The sequence below is a fragment of the Schistocerca gregaria genome, chromosome 1 (assembly GCF_023897955.1).
Source record: "Schistocerca gregaria isolate iqSchGreg1 chromosome 1, iqSchGreg1.2, whole genome shotgun sequence".
NCBI lineage: Eukaryota > Metazoa > Arthropoda > Insecta > Orthoptera > Acrididae > Schistocerca > Schistocerca gregaria.
Window position 1 is genome coordinate 545,128,773 of NC_064920.1, and position 19,088 is coordinate 545,147,860.

The 19,088-nt window shown below is 42.6% G+C and overlaps 1 protein-coding gene across 1 annotated transcript in view; it reads right to left on the reverse strand.

Annotated features, from left to right (window-relative positions):
• Positions 1-12,976, reverse strand: part of LOC126355867 (CAD protein) — a 526,936-nt gene extending 513,960 nt beyond the window's left edge. The window contains exon 1 of the mRNA XM_050006369.1: positions 12,481-12,976. Coding sequence (XP_049862326.1) covers positions 12,481-12,586 — 106 coding nt within the window. The 5' untranslated portion in view covers positions 12,587-12,976. The remainder of the gene's footprint in view (positions 1-12,480) is intronic.
• Positions 12,977-19,088: the final 6,112 nt, after the last annotated feature.

The following is a 19,088-nucleotide window of genomic DNA, read 5'->3' on the forward strand; positions in this document are numbered from 1 at the left end:
ACATTAGCTTATTTGTTTTCAGTTGCAAATTTTTGTCATGTATTATTGTTTTTCTGACATGTTCCACACCCTGGAGGACCACCTCACTACGGATAAATTGGAATGAAAGTAAATCTAATCTAAATGAAACTCTCAAGGACATTATTCCCTGGTATCGGCACGTCTCCCGTTTACTGTCTTTGCCAGCCGCGCGGTGAAATTGTGCTGCAGCGTCAGACATTCATCTATTGCCCGCCAAAACTTACAGTTTTGCATGTTCCGTCGGTACCTGTAAGAATACCAATTTGTGACAAATTTGCGTAGATCTCTCGTGATCCGTCATTATTATGTCTTAGAGTGTAGGTATGTTGTTAGATATAATGCGAAATGGTGAAGGATGTTGGTATAATAAAACATTCGAAGGACTTAAGTAGCAAGAAGGAAGTATTTAGTTACACATGTTCATGTATTATGGATCTTGCCGCCAGTGGGGTGGCTTGCGTGCATCAGCGATACAGATAGCCGTACCATAGGTGCAACCACAGCGGAGGGGTATCTGATGTGAGGTCAGAGACACGTATGGTTCCTGAAGAGGGGCAACAGCCTTTTCAGTAGTTTTAGGGGTAAGTCTGGACGATTGAGTGCCCCGGCCTTCTAACACCAAGCAAAACTGCCTTGCTATGCTGGTACAACTAATGGCTAAAATCAAGGAGAACCGACGGCCGTAATTTTCCGGAGGGCATGCAAATTTGTAAGTTTGTGGTAAGATTTTATGGCACCAAAGTGCTTAGGTCATCGGTCCCTAAGCTCACACACTACTTAATCTAACAAACTAACTTACGGTATGGACAACACACACACACACACACACACACACACACACACACACACACACACACACACACACACACACACACCGAGGGATGACTCCGACCTCCGACGGGGGGGGGGGGGGGGGGGGGGAGAGAGCCGCGCGGACCGTGACAAGGCGCCCTAGATCGCGCAGGTACCACGCGCGGCCGGAGGGCATGCAGTTCTACTGTATGATTAACGTAAAATAGTCCCCCCCCCCCCCCGTTCGGATCTCAGGAGGGATGGGGAAGGGGGGTGGGGGGGACTACTAAGGAGGATATCAGGAGAAACAAACCCGACGTTCTACATATCGAAGCTCGGAGTGTTAGATCCCTTAATCGGCCACGTAGGTTTGACAATTTAAAAAGTGAAATGGATAGGTTTAAGTTAGATATAGTGAGAGGTGGAGAAGTTCGGTCGCTGGAAGAGCAAGATTTCATCAGGGGAATACAGGGTTATAAATAAAAAGTCAAATTGGGCTAATGTAGGAGTGGGTTTAATAATGAACAAGAAAATAGTAATGAGGGGGTAAACTACTGCGGACAGAATAGCCAACGCATTATCGTAGCCAATATAGAAACGAAACACACACCTACCACAGTAGTACAAGTTTATATGCCAGCTAGCTCTGCAGATGAATAGATTGAAGAAATGTACGATGCGAGAAAAGAAATTATTCAGATATTTAAGGGAGACGAAAATTTAATTGTGATGGGGGCCTGAAAATCTAAATTAGGAAAAGGAAGATAAGGAAAAATAGTAGGCGAATATTGACTGGGGGAAAGGAATGGAAAAGGAAGCCACCAGCATAATTTGTAAGTAGGCTGTTTAGGTTTTTATGTTGGTAACGCCACGTAGCGCTCTGTATGAAAATCACTGACTGTGCTGTGTGCAGTCTGTGGCTGGTAGGCATTGTTGAAATAGTCGCTATTGTAGTGTTGGGCAGTTGGCTGTTAACAGCGCGTAGCGTTGCGCAGTTGGAGGTGAGCCGCCAGCAGTGGTGGATGTGGGGAGAGAGATGGAGTTTTGCGAGCCGATGATCTAGACGTGTGTACATCAGAGACAGTAAATTTGTAAGACTGGATGTCATGAACTTATCAAAATCTTTCATTTGCTAACTATGCCTATCAGTAGTTAGTGCCTTCAGTAGTTTGAATCTTTTATTTAGCTGGCAGTAGTGGCGCTCGCTGTATTGCAGTAGTTCGAGTAACGAAGGTTTTTGTGAGGTAAGTGATTTGTGAAAGGTATAGGTTAATGTTGGCCAGGACCATTCTTTTGTAGGGATTTTTGAAAGTCAGATTGCGTTGCGCTAAAAATATTGTGTGTCAGTTTAGTGTTGATCAGAATAAGTAAAGAGAGAAATGTGAGTACGTTCAGTTCACTCAGCTGTTTGAAAAAACAAATAACGTAAGGAGTTTTCCAGCACAGTAATTCATTAATGTTTTTTAAGGGGACGTTTAAAATTTAATCATAGCTTATACTTGGTTGAAGAATCATGAAAGATGGTTGTATAGTAGAAGAGACCTGTAGCCACTAGAAGGTTTCAGATTAATTGTAAACAGTGATTTAAAAAAAATGATCTGATTTTGGACGGTAATAACTACGAGGCAGGCCGCGGTGGTCTCGCGGTTCTAGGCGCGCAGTCCGGAACCGTGCGACTGCTACGGTGGCAGGTTCGAATCCTGCCTCGGGCATGGATGTGTGTGATGTCCTTAGGTTAGTTAGGTTTAAGTAGTTCTAAGTTCTAGGGGACTGATGACCACAGCAGTTGAGTCCCATAGTGCTCAGAGCCATTTTAATAACTACGAAAAATAGGACGTTTCGACAAGGAAATTTGTGCTCTTTGAAAGGGCGTGGCCTAGAGTTCCAGAAAGCGCCTTTGGATGTCATTCAATGGGTCTTTTCAGTTTGCAGTCAGACGATACATTTTTACCACGGTTAATTTTCAATGATGAAGCAATATTTCATTTTGGCAATAAACAGACAACGTGCGAATATGGGGACGCCAGAAACCTCATGATATTATTGAGCGCGAAAGAGACTCACCTAAAGTGAGCGTTTTTGTTCTTTTTCTCGCGAAAAAGTGTTCGGCCTCTTTTTCGAGGAATACACAATGACTGCAACGAGCTATCTTCAAATGCTGCAGAACTGGCTTTTTTCACAACTTCAGAAGGACTCCTATGACCTCATTTTCCAACACCATGGAGCTCCACCACACTGGCACAACAGCGTACGTCAGTTTCTCAATGACACTGTGCCTTAACGCTGGATAGAGCGCATGAGACCCGGAGACACTGCCCAGCATTCTTGGCCTCTAAGATTGCCAAACAGGAGCCCGTGCGCTTTTTTCTTGTACAGATATGTGAAGAAAGTGTGTTCATCTCTTTTTCCTCTTGGAAAGTGAGGAACAGTATAACAGCCGTCACAGCTCCTCGAAAAGCACATACATTGTGTTAATTGTATGAGGAATTTCGCTATCTCCTAGATGATAGTGCTGCTGCTGGACACAGAGCATTTGTAACAGCCTAGCTAGAACCTTAAGGTTTCGTATTTTGCAATTCATCCCAAGTTTGTAATATGTTATCAATAAATATGTAGTTCTGAAATGAGGTCATTCTTTTTTAAACACCTCGTATAATTGTAACATATAATGGTAACAGAGATTTCGAAACGAGATTTCAAATAGTAAGTAACTTCTGGGGGAAGATGTGGACTCGGGCCATAATTTATTGTGTCATGAATTGTGGATTAAAATGAAGAAATAGCAAAAAAGTAGTAAAGGAGGTGGAACCTGGATAAGTTGAAGGAACAAGAGATGATTCAGAGGGAGTAGGAGGCAATGAGTGCCTACAACACGGGAAAAGAATACCATAGAAGATAAATGGGTAATTTTAATAAAAAGATAAAATAGTGAAGGCAGCAGACGATCAAGTAGTTAAAAAGACAGAGCCTAGTAGAAATCCTTGGATAACGTAGGAGATATTGAATTGAATTGCTGAAAGGTGGAAATATAAATATGAAGCAGGCGAAATGGAATGCAAACGTCTAGAAATGAAACTGACAGGAAGTGCAAAATGGCTAAGCAGGAATGGCCGAAGGCTAGATGTAAGGATTTAGAAGCATACTTTTACTATGGGAAAGATAGATGCCGCCTACGGTAAGATTAAACAAGCTTTTGGAGAAAAGTGAAAGCAGCTATACGAATATCGAGAGCTTAGATAAAACCATCCTAAGCAAAGAAGGGAAAGCCGAAAGACGGAAGGAGTACATTGAGGGTCTATACAAGGAAGATGTATTTGAGGGCAATATTATTGAAATGGAGGAGGACGTACATGAAGATGGGAGACATGATAATGCGAGAAGAGTTCGACAGAGCAGAAAGACCGGAGTCGAAATAAGGGCCTGGGAGTAGATGATATTCCGTCAGAACTACTGAAAGTCTTGGGAGAGAAGCCATGACAAAACTCTTCCATCAGGTGTGCAAGATGTATGGGACAGGCGAAACACCTTCAGGCTTCCAAGAAGAATGTAGTAATTCCGATTCCAAGTGTGAAAATTAGCGAACTACCAGTTTAATAAGTCATAGTTGCATAATACACAAATTCTTAATAGACGACTGGAAATCTGGTAGAAGCCGATCTCGTGAAAGATCAGTTTTGATACTGGACAAATGTAGGAACATGGGAGACAATACTGACATTACGACTTATCTTAGAACACAGGTTGACGATAGGCAAATCTACGTTTACGACATATGCAGATTTACAGAAAGCTTTTAACAATGTTGGCGGGGCCACTCTCTTTGAAATTCTGAAGGCAGCAGGAATAGAAGGATAAAATACAGCGAGCGAAAGGCTATTTACAATATGTACAGAAACCAGATGGCTGTTATAAAAGTCAAGGGGCATGAAAGGGAAACAGTTGAGAAAGGGGTTTTGTAGTTTGTCCCCGATGTAATTCAATTTGTACGCGGATTTGGAGGAGGACTTTAAGTTCAGAAAGAAGAAACAAAAAAATTGAGGTTTGCCGATGACATTTTAATTCTTATTTGTTTCTTTTCTGTTGCTGCGCAAAAACAACTAGGGTAATACGTGTCCATGTCAGAACTGTATAACACGAAGACGAAGAGAAGAATTAAAACGACTACTCGTTAATCCCAATCGACGGAAGAGAAGACAGTTGAAAACAGGGACGTGGAGAAAAAGAGTATAAAATACGCCATAGAGAAACGGAGGTCTTGAACTAAAGAATGATCTTCGCCATATTGCTAAGACGAATAAAAAGTTAAACGGGGTCGACAGCCCGCGCGGCGTTCGCTAAAACGACCGATAATTCAGACGGAAAAAGCAAACGATAACTTAAGTGGTCACTGTAATTCTGTTAGAGATAGGAAAGGACTTTGAAGAACAGTTCAACTGAATAGACAGTGAAGGAGGATATATGGTGAACATCAGCAAAAGCAAGACAAAGATAATGAATGCAGTTTAATTAAATCAGTTGACACTGAACGGATCTGATTATGAAATGAAACATTCAAAGCAGTAGATGAGTTTTGCTGTTTTTGGTAGTAAAATGCCTCATGATGGCCGAAGTAAAGAGGATATAAAAAGTAGACAGGCAATGGCAAAGAAAGCGTTCCTGCAACAGATAAATATGCTAACATCTAATGTAAATTTAAATGTTAGGAAGTCTTTTCTGGCGGTATTTGGCTCTGAGCACTATGGGACTTAACAGCAGTGGTCATCAGTCCCCTAGAACTTATAACTACTTAAACCTAACTAATCTAAGGACATCACACACATCCATGCCCGAGGCAGGATTCGAACCTGCGACCGTAGCGGTAACGCGGTTCCAGACTGAAGCGCCTAGAACCGTACGGCCACACCGGCTCTGACGGTATTTGTCTGGAATGTAGCCATGTGTGGAAGTGAAACATGGACGACAAATAGTTTAGACAAAAAGAGAATAGAACCTTTGGGAGACAAGAATTTTGTGGGCAACGTGACTAGAAGAAGGGATCGGTTGATACGACACATTCTGAGACATCAAAGGATCATCAATTTAGAATTGTGGGGAAGTGTGCGGGGTAAAAGTCGTAGAGGGAGACCAAGAGATGGAAGTACAGTAAGCACATTCAAATGGATGTAGATTACAGTAGTCATTCTGTGGTGATGATGCTTGCACAGAACAGTAGCAGGAAGAGCCGTATCAAACTAGGCTTCGGACTGAAGACTACAACAATATACGTTAAAGATGATTTCAGCGTTTTCTGTTTTATTATTCTCTGCAATGCAGGTACGCTTCCGTGTTATGTCCATTGTACGGGACTGTGATGGGAGAAAGAATCGATTTCTGGAGACTTTAAATACCAATAGATAGAATCTCTGCGAAGTTAGATCTTCCCGTGTGGCTAGGACCCCCCGAGGTGTAGACCGGTCGCCTCGTGCAAGTCTTTTGCTTCGGCGACTTGCGCATCAATGGGGATGATATGATGGCAACGCAGCACCCAGCCTCTGAGCGGAGGAAATGGCAAAGCCGGGAATCGAACCCGCGCCTCTTTGTACGGCATTCTAGCGCGCTGACCACTCAGCTATAGGGGCGGACTATTTTGTGCTGTGATAAAAGTGCACCATGTTTCGTGTGAGCATTTTTGCATTACTCTGTGTTGGTGTTGTACAATTTGGTTATTGCATAATACAGGCGTCTTCACTGTTGTGAGGCTATTTTCACAGAAACATTGCTGACTGCGGTAACAAACCGAATAAACAATAATCACATTTTACTCTGTAACGAGATGCCTACTTCCGTGGGTCCCTTATACTAACACAATATTCAGAAACCTGAAGCACCTAAAGAAAAAAAAGCTCTTTCCGATTTTTAATGCTCAGGTGCTATTTTTAATTGCAACTGAATTCTAAGCATTTGTAAAATTTCAATGATTTTAAGTATCACACTAGCTGTCTATACATTAGAAAAGTTCAAACCCTCCATGACTATTTAGCTCAAATCAAAATATTCAGGTAAAACACAGGGGCTGTTGGCAAGGCTTTAGAATATCTGAGGATTTCCAATTTTCCGTGAAAGAAACGACTGTAACATAGAAAACCACAAAAAGTCACAGCATGTGATAACAGGTTTATATATATATATATATATATATATATATATATATATATATATATATATATATAATTTGTTTTCAAATTTGTGAATACTTTCTTAAAAGCTCAAGTGTTTAATAGAAACAAAATAAAACCCTACTGAAGGTGCCGTAAAAAAACATGTGTGGGTAAAAGAAGAAAAATTGTATTTAATTTTATCTATATTTTGCAGCTTCAAATGTGACGGTACTCAGTACACTCGAGGTATGACTTAAAAAACGCCTTCAGTCACAATTTTTCGTGTTTTATTCAGTACACGATGCATTTAGGACCCTGTGGGTCCATATTCAGGTGTAATTCGTCTTAATACATGCTTTATTTATTCTCTTTAATGAGATGAAATGCGTATTCCTGTCACGAAAAGGTTTGATGTTAGGTTGCGAATTTCGTAAGTCAGACGCGGAAAATATGTGCGATGTACTGAAAAAGATGAATAGTGTAAACTTACTAAGTAATCCAAGAAACGCGTTTTTAACGTTTAGAAACAGCGTAAGTCTTCCCCTCCATCTTTTTCTACCATATCACATCATCCAAGAGGCACATTCGTTAATACATGTTTGTAAACACTTCACAGATGGTTTTGTACATGGTGTGGTCAAAGATGAATTTTTCATAGTGCTTAAGATATAATTATTAAACAGTTGTCATATGCAGGAAACAATTGACATGTGCAGGAAGTAACTTACAACAGATCTTTAAAATTACTAAATAAAACACGAAAAATTGTGACTGGAGTCTTTTTTAAATTCATACCTCGAGTGTGAAGAAAAATTATGTTTGCTCAAGGCGGATTCCATCCAAAGACTAATTTTCGTCTGATGTCTTTCGGCAAACTTCACGTAAAACTTCGTTCTGAACCGTAGACAGGAAGTTCATGTCTAAATAGATTTCCCACCCCCCCCCCCCTTTCTAATATCGTTGTGATGAATTTTACAGTTCATTGTGATTTCACTCTTTTTAATTACAAATACCGCTGAGGAGCAATATATTGGAACAGAAGCATAAGAATCTCAAGGTCTTTAAGAAGGCTTCTGTAAGCCGCTCAAGTTATCAACTTTACATGACATTCTTGTTGCACGCTTCTGCAGACTGAATACTTTTTGGACTTTCGTTCCACCACCCTGAAAATTACGTCATTGAATAGTACAGAACGAAAGTCTACGAATTCTGTTTGCAGATCAACACAATGAACTTTCGGTGCGGTGGCGCCACATCAGGCTTTTCTCCATCCGGATGCTTAGGAACTTCACAGTGTTACCATTAATCTCTGCTTTGACGAATTGCGCAACATGACGGATTAAGTGTCCATATTGACAGCTGAATTTTTTTCCTCTTCCGATTTTATGCACATTTCTTCCTTTGTGGACAGACTAAGGCGGACAGAAATCGGCCCACACTGAAACGTTTCGTCAAGTTGTTCGGTCGCCCAGCGGCAGCGGAGTGGAGTGGAGTGGAGGACCTCGCGTCTACGGGCGCGGTTCGAAAAAAATCGAAAATGCCGTTCAGGGATAAAGAGTCACAAAAAATAACTTCACGTCTACCTGAGGTGGGTCCTCAAGGTAGTAACCTGCGGAGAGCAGTGGGATGAGGAAAGTGGAGGGCAAGTCATGGTAAATTTATGGAAGGGGAGGGGAGGGGAGTCTATACTCCATCTCGTGTCACCAGAAGGGCTATGCTCGTCTTGTACGAATGGCGACAATGCAGCGCGTTAGTACATGTAGTGCAGCGCCAACATTTTTGTTGTAAGAGAATTCAGTAACTATATTGTTGTTTTATATATGCTGTGTATGTTTATTTTCCGGTCTCAGCTGTGTATTTAACAGTGACTAGTTTCGACCTCTACAGATATTTTCAGATCTATGTAATTGCTTCAGTAACCAGTCGCGTCTCTACACGGACTACACATCACAATATTTTGATGTGTGCTTCCGTTACAGACACGATGAGTCACCGACGCATCTCCAGAAATCTGAGGATGGTCCGGGGAGGTCGAAACAAGTCTTATTATAAAGGCAACCGAGAGTGAAAAATACAGGATATACGGTTTAAGGTGGGACATCTGGCTATGTTCCCAATGAATTAAATTAACTTCAGTTTATACGGTAACCTTTTGCATCCGCAGACATTTGTCCAAGGGGGAGGAGAGGAGGCGCAAAAAAAAAAAAAAAAAAAAAAAAAAAAAAAAAAAAAAAAAAAAAAATATTTCTTCCAGAAAATTACCATATAAAACAATGTAGTCTCATCGATCCTCCATACGAGCAATAAGTCCTCCGAGGAAAGTTACACTACTGCGGTGGTTGAGAGGTGGTGTGGTGTCTGTTCTTATAAAGGTTATAGAAATTACTAACTAGATGACTTTTTTGTGGTTTTAGGGCGCACAACTACAGTGGGAATTAGCGCCCAGACTAAGTTATGAATGCAGTGCGAGGCACAAGGTTAAAACAGCAACTAAAAGGGACAACACTATAAAAGGCACATTAACAGGCAAGGGATTAAAAGAAAACAACATTATCAAATGTCCTTACAGGTTTGTCAAGTGGATAAAACGAAGAACGCGAGCAACTGCTCCTGGGTCATCCGCTAAAATGGTATCTAGAGTACATGGCAGGCCAAGATCAACGCGCAGTGTATTAAAATTCGGACAGGACGTTAAAATGTGGCGTACCGTCAGCAATTGCCCACAGGGGCAGAACGGCGCCGGCGCAGCCGTCAGCAGATGGCGATGGCTGAACCGGCAGTGTCCAATTCGTAACCGGGCCAAAACGACGACCTCTCGCCGAGAAGGGCGTGAAGAGGTCGTCCAAGCCGTGGGGAGAGGATTCAAGGCCCGAAGCTTGTTTTCAGTAAGTGTGGCCCAATCGGCATGCCACAGCGATAAAATGCGCTGACAAATGACCCTGCTAAAGATAACTGTTGTGGGAGTGAATTGCTAGGCGTTTAAGAAGGGGGGATGGTGATCAGATTTTAATATCCCATCGACGACGAGGTCATTAGGAGCGAAAAAAAGCTGATAGAGCAAGGGTGGGTGAAGGAAACAGGACGTGTTGTCTTCCAACGAAGCTTGAGGACATTGGTTATTAACAACTTTAAGAAATGAAAACCCATGTATGTGGGAGGAGAAAGCAATCATGCCTGATGTTTGATGAAGATGGTCGACAGATAACGTTGATTTTTCCTCAGCAGACATTCTGTATTCGTGTCATTTTTGAAGAAGTCTCTCTGCTTAGACACAGTGACACCCAATAATACTGTATTTAAAAATACTGTATTTAATACTGTATTTAAAAATGCAACCCCTATATCCGATTATGAACCCACTATCTCCGATTTTCGATGCCGAGAATCTGCAAAGATCATGAAGGACTGCGACGAAATAGTCTGCACTCTGCGCGACCAAACACGTATGTAACTCTTTGTAGCATGGTTAAAGGCGACCCACCCTGTGGCCGACAGTGTACCGGAAGCAGGACACCGGCGACAGTGTGTGCGTTAGCAAAACTATGTACTGCGTCTGGTATTAAATTATTAGCAGATAACGGCTCGACACTAATAATTGTCGCTCTTCCCTCCTCAGCAGCCGACAGACTTATTATCTCACCAGTTTCATTTTTAAGTACCAACTCAATGCAGCAAATAATTACAGTTGCTCGGTTCCCATTTATCTTTCCGTTTACATACAATTTAAAAGAAGCGTGGAATCGGCCAGACAATAAAAGCAGTTGGGCAACAGCAGGGGAATTTGCAGAAAGGTAGAACCCAAGAAGCCACATCTACTACGAGAACTTAGCAATTTGACTATACACCATAAACACGACTGAAACACGTTATTTATCTGCGAGGATATTTTCGAATTTTCTACAGAACCACTGTATGTTGAACACTTATCTGTAAGCTTCTAAACACCGACATATAAAAATAGACCAACTATTATGTTTCAAAAAAGAGTAGTGCTTTTTGTAGTATACGGTGAATCTTCCTTAGAAATTTTTCCTCTCACGTGTGCTGAGGTACTAAGGCTATTTGCGACACTTCAGACGAACACCGGTGTAACCGCTTAGGGCAATATTTGTAATAAATTATGAAACAACAAAACCAGGCTAAACAATTTAGCTTGAGCTGACCGGGATTTGCATCCTACACATCTGGTTTTCCACAACAATTTTTCTTGCTTCTGTAAAGCCTCCGTTAATTCGTGTAATTTAGAGCGAACAGTAAGTTTCATCGGAATAACTATTTTGATGGCTTATTTTCCTCGACATTCATTTGCGGGTGCAACGTACATGGTTGTGGAAACTCACCATAACGCAGACATCCTCCCCTTCTCCAAATAAACGCATATGTTTTTGTCGTTTATTCTGATTGTCTTGTTTGCACGAGAACCGGCGGCCCCCGCCTTGTTGGCGATTTGTCGTAAAGAAGGCGGGAAGTGCGTGACGTTTGCACTGAAGTTTCAGTACCTATCTCCGTCTCTATCGACGGATGAATAATACGAATGTAGTCATCAAACTGATACCGTTGCGAGGACGCTGACAGCACATTTTTTTTTTTTTTTTTTCGTTTCATTACTTTCGTAAGAAACGCACACAATCCTAGAAATGTATACGCGATCATGATAGTACCCTAGAACTTGGATATATGATAAGGAATGTTACGAATTCCGATATTTTATTTACTGCGAGCATTGAAAACACCAAGACTGTATATTGAAACTGAGGAAAATACATCGCAACCAAATATACCTTACTGCTTAGATGGCGAACACGGCCATGCATTTTTGAGCTCTTAGCTAGTTTTACTGGGATTCACGTATTTAATGCAAAAGCGCTCTGATCTCTATACGGCTCTTTCACAAGCCGTTATTTTTGATCCCAGCCATTTTTACTTGTAATCAACACAACAGACTTTCACAATTTGTCATTGGAAGAGAAAACAATGATTGGGCAATCGCCTATAAATATGAAGTACGGTGGCAGATTTGGGATTAAAATCCCATCGTCGACGACCTCATTAGATAGGGCGCAAACTCTTGACTTGGGGAAGAATAGGAGGTCTAATGGTAATAGGCAATATCCCAGTATTTGCCGGTAAATCTAGAATAGCAGTACAGGCATCCCAGTGCTTCCGCATTCGATGTATGTAGTGACACTGACGGTAAGAGCGCTAGAAACTGGTATGCTCTTACTGGTCGTTTAAACAAAGACTACTGTACTGAAGGATTATGATTTACGGTATATTATTTATGTTTAGAATAGTTACAGGACAAGTGATAACAAACTCGTTGAAAACATAGTTCCCGGTAGTTGGAAAGAAAATAACAGCACGTATTAGTATGACGGTGCAATCGTATTTCACTGTGGCGTATGGCTTGCAGAACAGCTGATCGGCCGCGAACTAGCGGGAAGTCTTCCGCGTCCGCTACTCAGCACGTGGTTGCCTCGCCGCTTTCAGAAAGCGCGGGCGCTACTGCAAATGCTTGCCCTCTACTTACCAACTTCGCCCTGGGAATCCACAGGTGCTCCGAAGTTGAACCCCTGCAGCACGGTGCCATCCTCGAGCACGAGGGCACACACTTTTCCGCCGCCGGCTACGCACATGTTTGCGGCTCTCGACACGGTTAGCCCGCCCTGCTGCACCTGCCGGACGCGCGCACTACGCTCTTTGCTACGAAGCTACAGTTCGCTTGCAACGCTCTCACGCCGCGGCGTGGCCGAAGCGCTTGCTATCAACCGTTGCAGTGCTGCCAACAGACTGCGCGACCGGACTTGCGCTGTTCCTGACAGCCTTAGTGCCCGTCAGTGGCGCGAATGCAGCTGGCGGAGGACGGGTGGCACAAAGCGAAGAGGCGAACTGCTCCGTGTTGCTCTACGACTCGGCGCGGGCAGCCGGTTGTCTGTTGGTGGAGGTTTCCGGCGCAATGCCGGACACTCATCCCCACCACGGCGGCCGGACAAGAGGCTTCTCTCGCTGGGAGGGGAGGCTGCAGTGAGGAGTCCATCTGACACCGCCGCCAAGCCTTCAGGGCAGGCGCGCGTGCGGATTGTACCTGAGGTCGAGGTCAGGACGGAAGATGCCGTAACCGCGTCCGGTGGTTCTCCCTCAGTGCAGTTGTACAGGCTGGGCGAGAAGTCCCCGATTTGTTTTAGCACAATTACTTAATTACGTATTAATTAGTGTCCAGTAGATCTGTACGTTCCCCATCAGCCTGTAAACACATTTCTATGCGCCTCCGAGTCCTCCTTACTGGGGGAGGGGGGTAGGACGTCAAACGGACCGACTTGGTGCAGGAGAGGCACCGCAAGCCATTTTATTTTCTGCTGTCTATGCTTTTACAAATGTATTTATAAAACTTTGTCAGCATGACCAGGAAGGATTCAGGATTCACACTCACAGAAGTGGAAGTGCAAAAACATAACAAAATAATTTTATTTTAGATCTGAAATTTCATCATTATTTCACTTACTGTTGGCTGCATTTGTTGCTATAGGTACATTTTTCTGCACAAGTAAGAGAGATTCTTTAATGAATTTTGCACAGCATACAAACCATACTTGCAGGCGTATGAAACTCTAGAATTTTCCAAATCTATTAAAAACAGTGGTCAAAACTGAGTAACTACAAAATTTGATTTTTTTCTAAACATAAAGCTTAAAACGTAATAGCTCATTCATTTTTTTATAAATTAAATAATTCTAGAGTTTCAGAGACCTGCAAATATGGTTTGTATCCTGTGCAAAATTCATCGAACAGTCTCTCTTACTTATGAAGAAAAGTGTACCTATAGCAACAAATGCAGCCAATAGTAAGTGAAAAATGATGAAATTTCACATGTAAAAAAATTATTTTGTTATGTTTTTGAACTTCCGTTGCTGCGAGTGTGAATCCCGAATCCTTCCTGGTCAAGCTGACAAAAGTTTTATGAATTTACTTGTAAAAGTATAGACAGTGGAAATTAAAATGTCCTGTGGTGTCTCTCCTCCTCCAAGTGGACCCGTTTGACGTCCTACCCCCCTTAACACGTTTTTGAGGGTGTCTGATGTTATAGTGCGAAATACTTCCTCACAGCACTGCGCAGTTCTTCGTTTGTAGCATAACGGCTTGCACATTCATGCGCCTTTATGACTTCCCACAACGAGTTGTCAGGACTTCTTCATGGCCATTTCAACGGAACTCATGTCGGTGACGAACCACGACCTATCCGCCGTCCAGGAAAGTGTTCATTTAGGAAGTCGCGAGTGAGAAGACGCTCCGTCTTGCTGTAACCGTAAGAGTTCTGAGAGGCCCGTTGTAACGTCCCCTTAGAAAAATTATAAATGACTGTGCTGATAAACCTCTTACGTTATTTGATTTTCAAACAGCTGAGCAAAACTGAACGTTGTTGGTGTTGTTGTGATCTTCAGTCCTGAGACTGGTTTGATGCAGCTCTCCATGCTACTCTATCCTGTGCAAGCTTCTTCATCTCCCAGTACTTACTACAGCCTACATGCTTCTGAATATACTTACTGTATTCATCTCTAGGTCTCCCTCTACGATTTTTACCCTCCATGCTGCCCTCCGATACTAAATTGGTGATCACTTGATGCCTCAGAACATGTCCTACCAACCGATCCCTTCTTCTAGTCAAGTTGTGGCACAAACTCCTCTTCTCCTCAATTCTATTCAATACCTCCTCGTTAGTTATGTGACCTACCCATCTAATCTTCAGCATTCTTCTCTAGCACCACATTTCCAACACTTCTATTCTCTTCTTGTCCAAACTAGTTATCGTCCATGTTTCACTTCCATACATGGCTACACTCCATACAAATACTTTCAGAAACTACTTCCTGACACTTAAATCTATACTCGATGCTAACAAATTTATCTTCTTCAGAAACGCTTTCCTTGCCATTATCAGTCTACATTTTATATCCTCTCTACTTCGACCATCTTCAGTTATTTTGCTCCCCAAATAGTGAAACTCCTTTACTACTTGAAGTGTCTCATTTCCTAATCTAATTCCCTCGACATCACCCGACTTAATTCGACTACTTTCCATTATCCTCGTTTTGCTTTTGTTGTTCATCTTATATACTACTCTCAAGACACTATCCATTCCGTTCAACTGCTCTTCCAAGTCCTTTGCTGTCTCTGACAGAATTACAATGTCGTCGGCGAACCTCAATGTTATTATTTCTTCTCCATGGATTTTAATACCTACTCCGAATTTTTCTTTTGTTTCCTTTACTGCTTGCTCAATATACAGATTGAATAACATTGGGGAGAGGCTACAACCGTGTCTCACTCCCTTCCCAAACACTGCTTCCCTTTCATGTCCCTCGAGTCTTATAACTGCCATCTAGTTTCTGTGCAAATTGTAAATAGCCTTTCACTCCCTGTATTTTACCCCTGCCACCTTAAGAATTTGAAAGAGAGTATTCCAGTCAACAATGTCAAAAGTTTTCTCTACTCAGACATGTCTCTTTACTTATTCTGACCACCACTGAACTGACACACATTTTTTTTTAGCGCAACGCAATCTGACCCTCAATAATCCCTACAAAAGAATGACTCACCCCAAGAATAACCTATACATTTCGTGAATCACTTACCTCACAAAAATCTTCGTTACTGGAACTGCTGCAATACAGCGAGCGCAAATACTGCCAGCTAAACGAAAGATTCTAACTACTGAAGGCACTAACTACTGATAGGCATAGTTAGCAAATGAAATATTTTGACATAGAACAAACAACGTGTTTACCTTAACACTGTTCAAAAGTCTTAATATATATATAGCAGTTTATGACATCCTGTCTTACAAATTTCCTTTTTCTGACGGACACACATCCAGATCGTCCGCTCTCAAAACTCTGCCATCTCTCTCCCCACATCCACCACTGCTGGCGGCTTACCACCAACTACACAACGCTACTCGCTGTTCACATCCAACTGCCCAACACTACAATGGCAAATATGTCAACAATGAGTCCGACCAGTCACAGACTGCACACAGCGCAGTCAGCGATTTTCATACAGAGTGCTACATGGCGTTACCAACATAAAATCCTAAACAGCCTACTTACACCGTTTCCCCAAGCTGAGGTATTAACCATGTGTAAATACTTTGCATCATACACAGACCCTTCAAAACAGTACGTTCCAAGTAGATGTTTCCTGTCATCGCTGCCCATTTACATGAATGCATGGTGTCTGTTATTTCAGAATGCGCAACTGTGAAACATATTATGTAAATTGAAGGTGGAGGGGGGAGGGGGGAGAAATGAAAGGGAAGGGAAGGAACTCTTGACATCATCTGCATAGGGACTGCATGCAGAATCAGCAGCAAGGAGTGAACATTTGTGCCAAACCAGGAATCGAACCCGGGATCTCCTGCTTACAAGGCAGTTGCGTTATCCACTGTCATCCGGACACAGTGTTTATCGCAATTGCGCGCAATATCTCGGTATGCCCCTCGGCCGATCCACATTCCCATCAAGCGCCACCAATCCACAGTCCCCGTCCATGTGCTCCATGCTCTCTACTTAACGATTCCTGTAGGAAGACGAACGTGATTGTGCATTCGCACTGAAGGTGATGGATTCATAGCCCATCGAGACCATTAAGAAGCAAACAACAGTTACCATCCATTCACAATGGCCGCAGCTCGTGATCTAGTGGCTAGTGTTGTTGCCTCTGAATCACAGGGTCCCGGGTTCGAGTCCCGGCCGGCTTGGGCATTTTCTCTGTACAGGGACTGGGTGATCCTGTGTGTCCTTATCATTTCATCATTATCATTCGTGACAGTGGCTAGATTGGACTGTGTTTTGTACGAGCACCAATGACCGCGCAGTTCAGTGCCCCACAAACCTATCATCATCATCATCCATTCATAATGTCTGACCTTAACGTCTTTTTTCGTGTGATCTCACGTTGTTGTCCTCGTTGTTACGAAAACGTTTACGTGTCGACTTCATAGCAGATTGTTTGGTCAAAGCAGAGGCTGTTGCATCTTTTAGTTCTCGAGTCTTGTTCCTTCCTTTTCGCGGCCTGTCTATATCACTGCCAAAAGCAAAAGCAAGTTTTTCCAACCCAGAAGTGTTGCCTTCAGCGATGGAGCCTTATTAAATCTCTCCTGGAAAGCTCCCATAATCTGTCTTATTGTCTGCCCTGTGTATTGTCGTTCGTCCACCTGCACACTTTCCATTAAACGTTCCTCAGTGGCGTAACTATGACCGCGTACGTGTGGCATGGCTACATATTGAAACTCTACTGCGACTGCGAAAACATATAACCATGAATTCCAACAACTGGTGAGAAGTAACGTATCAACCAAACTGCATGACAACATTTGATACTAAACAGGGGCTACAGGGGTACGGGGACTTCTCTACCACCCTGTACAATGTGTCCTAACTGCCTAGGCAAAACAGTACGTTGTATATTGAAGTACTTATACACATTTCCAAGGGAATAATGTATGCATTACACAACACGCGAGTATGTTTACTGTCATTCTATGTATACATTTTCATCACACTTCATCAAGGCCTCTGCCCATTTCGCAGCGTTACTCCAATCGCTGAAGAGCAGACGTGCATATATTTTGAAGCATACCTGGTTCAAAAATGGTTCAAATGGCTCTGAGCACTATGGGACTTTACATCTGAGGTCATCAGTCCCCTAGAACTTAGAACTACTTTAACCTAACTAACCTAAGGATATCACACACATCCATGCCCGAGGCAGGATCCGAACCTGCGACCGTAGCGGTCGCGCGGTTCCAGACTGAGGCGCCTAGAACCGCTCGGCCACACTGGCCGGCTGCATACCTGGTAATACAGCCCATGTTGCATCCCAGATTAATGCTCTATAGGCATGTGCCCACTAGCAAGTAAACTTCCGCAAGTAGCTTGCCGAAGCTACTTTTGCAAGTTGTTTGACGTGGAAACATCTCGAGCAAAACGACTTTTGCAAGCTTCTTCGTAAACTTAGTTTCCGCAAGTTAGTCAAAATAGTTGGTTGCAAGTACTTGCTGAATTTGCCAGATGCTGAAACTTTTTCTGAAACTTGCACAAGTTTTGTGTGTTCAACACCCATACGAAATGTCAGTGTCGGAAAGGAGAATCGCGAAGAGGCAGATGGTCCGAAACAATTCTATCTTTGGAACCCCTAAACATACATAACTGGCCACCGTCGACCAGCAAGCGCGAACTGACTTCATTGATTACTTTGTTTCACCAGCTGGGGAAGTAAGTAGAGACGTCTTTAAATTTTAGCTGATTTTTTAATCTTAGCGGAAATGTAAATCTGTTTCGTACCCTTTGCGAAAATCGTAGACCAATTGAGATGCGATCTCTTGATAATATTGCCTGCAGCATTTTTGTATCCTGTTATCGAATGCATTGCATTTGTAGATAAAGTAATAACTACCGTTTGCAAAAATCGAAGAGTAATTAAAATGCTCTCTCTTGGTGACACAGCTTGCAGCATTTTTGTATTCTTTTGCCGGTTATTTTATTGTGCAATAGACAAGAGTACGGGGAGGTGTCTTTTAGGCTGCGTCCACAGTACCACCGACAGCAGTTGTCAGACGCCGTCGCCAGAGGTCGCCCGATAACGTCGGCCGACGGCGTGGCCACGATGCGTCCGATCTCCTCCGTCACTTTGTGGAAGGGTCAAGGAGGTTAGATTGCTTTAGAATGTGTCCTATGAATGAAATAGATTAGATTTTAACCTGGCGTGGGATGAATACCACGACACCTCTGTGCTTGGAGACGAGTGCAGCAGTGTGGCTGTTGCTGTTGAAAAGCAGCCGAATGCGTGTAATGAGCTGTATCTGTTTCGAAAGGAACATGGCGAGTACTGCACGTTCTCCCCCAATTAGCGCAATAACCAGACAAGTTTACGAATATATGAGATGAAGTAAAAAACGTTCTGTTACATGCTAAAAAGGGTTTGTGGGACCTTCAAAAATAATATTACAAACCTCTGTTTCGCTGTATTTATTTGAAGTTGTGCAGTCATACGTCAATTAACCTTCAATGATTGCAATTCAGCATACGTGTGAAAGACAAGCATAAAGTTTAGAAAAAAAATACTCGGAACACCTAAGGCACT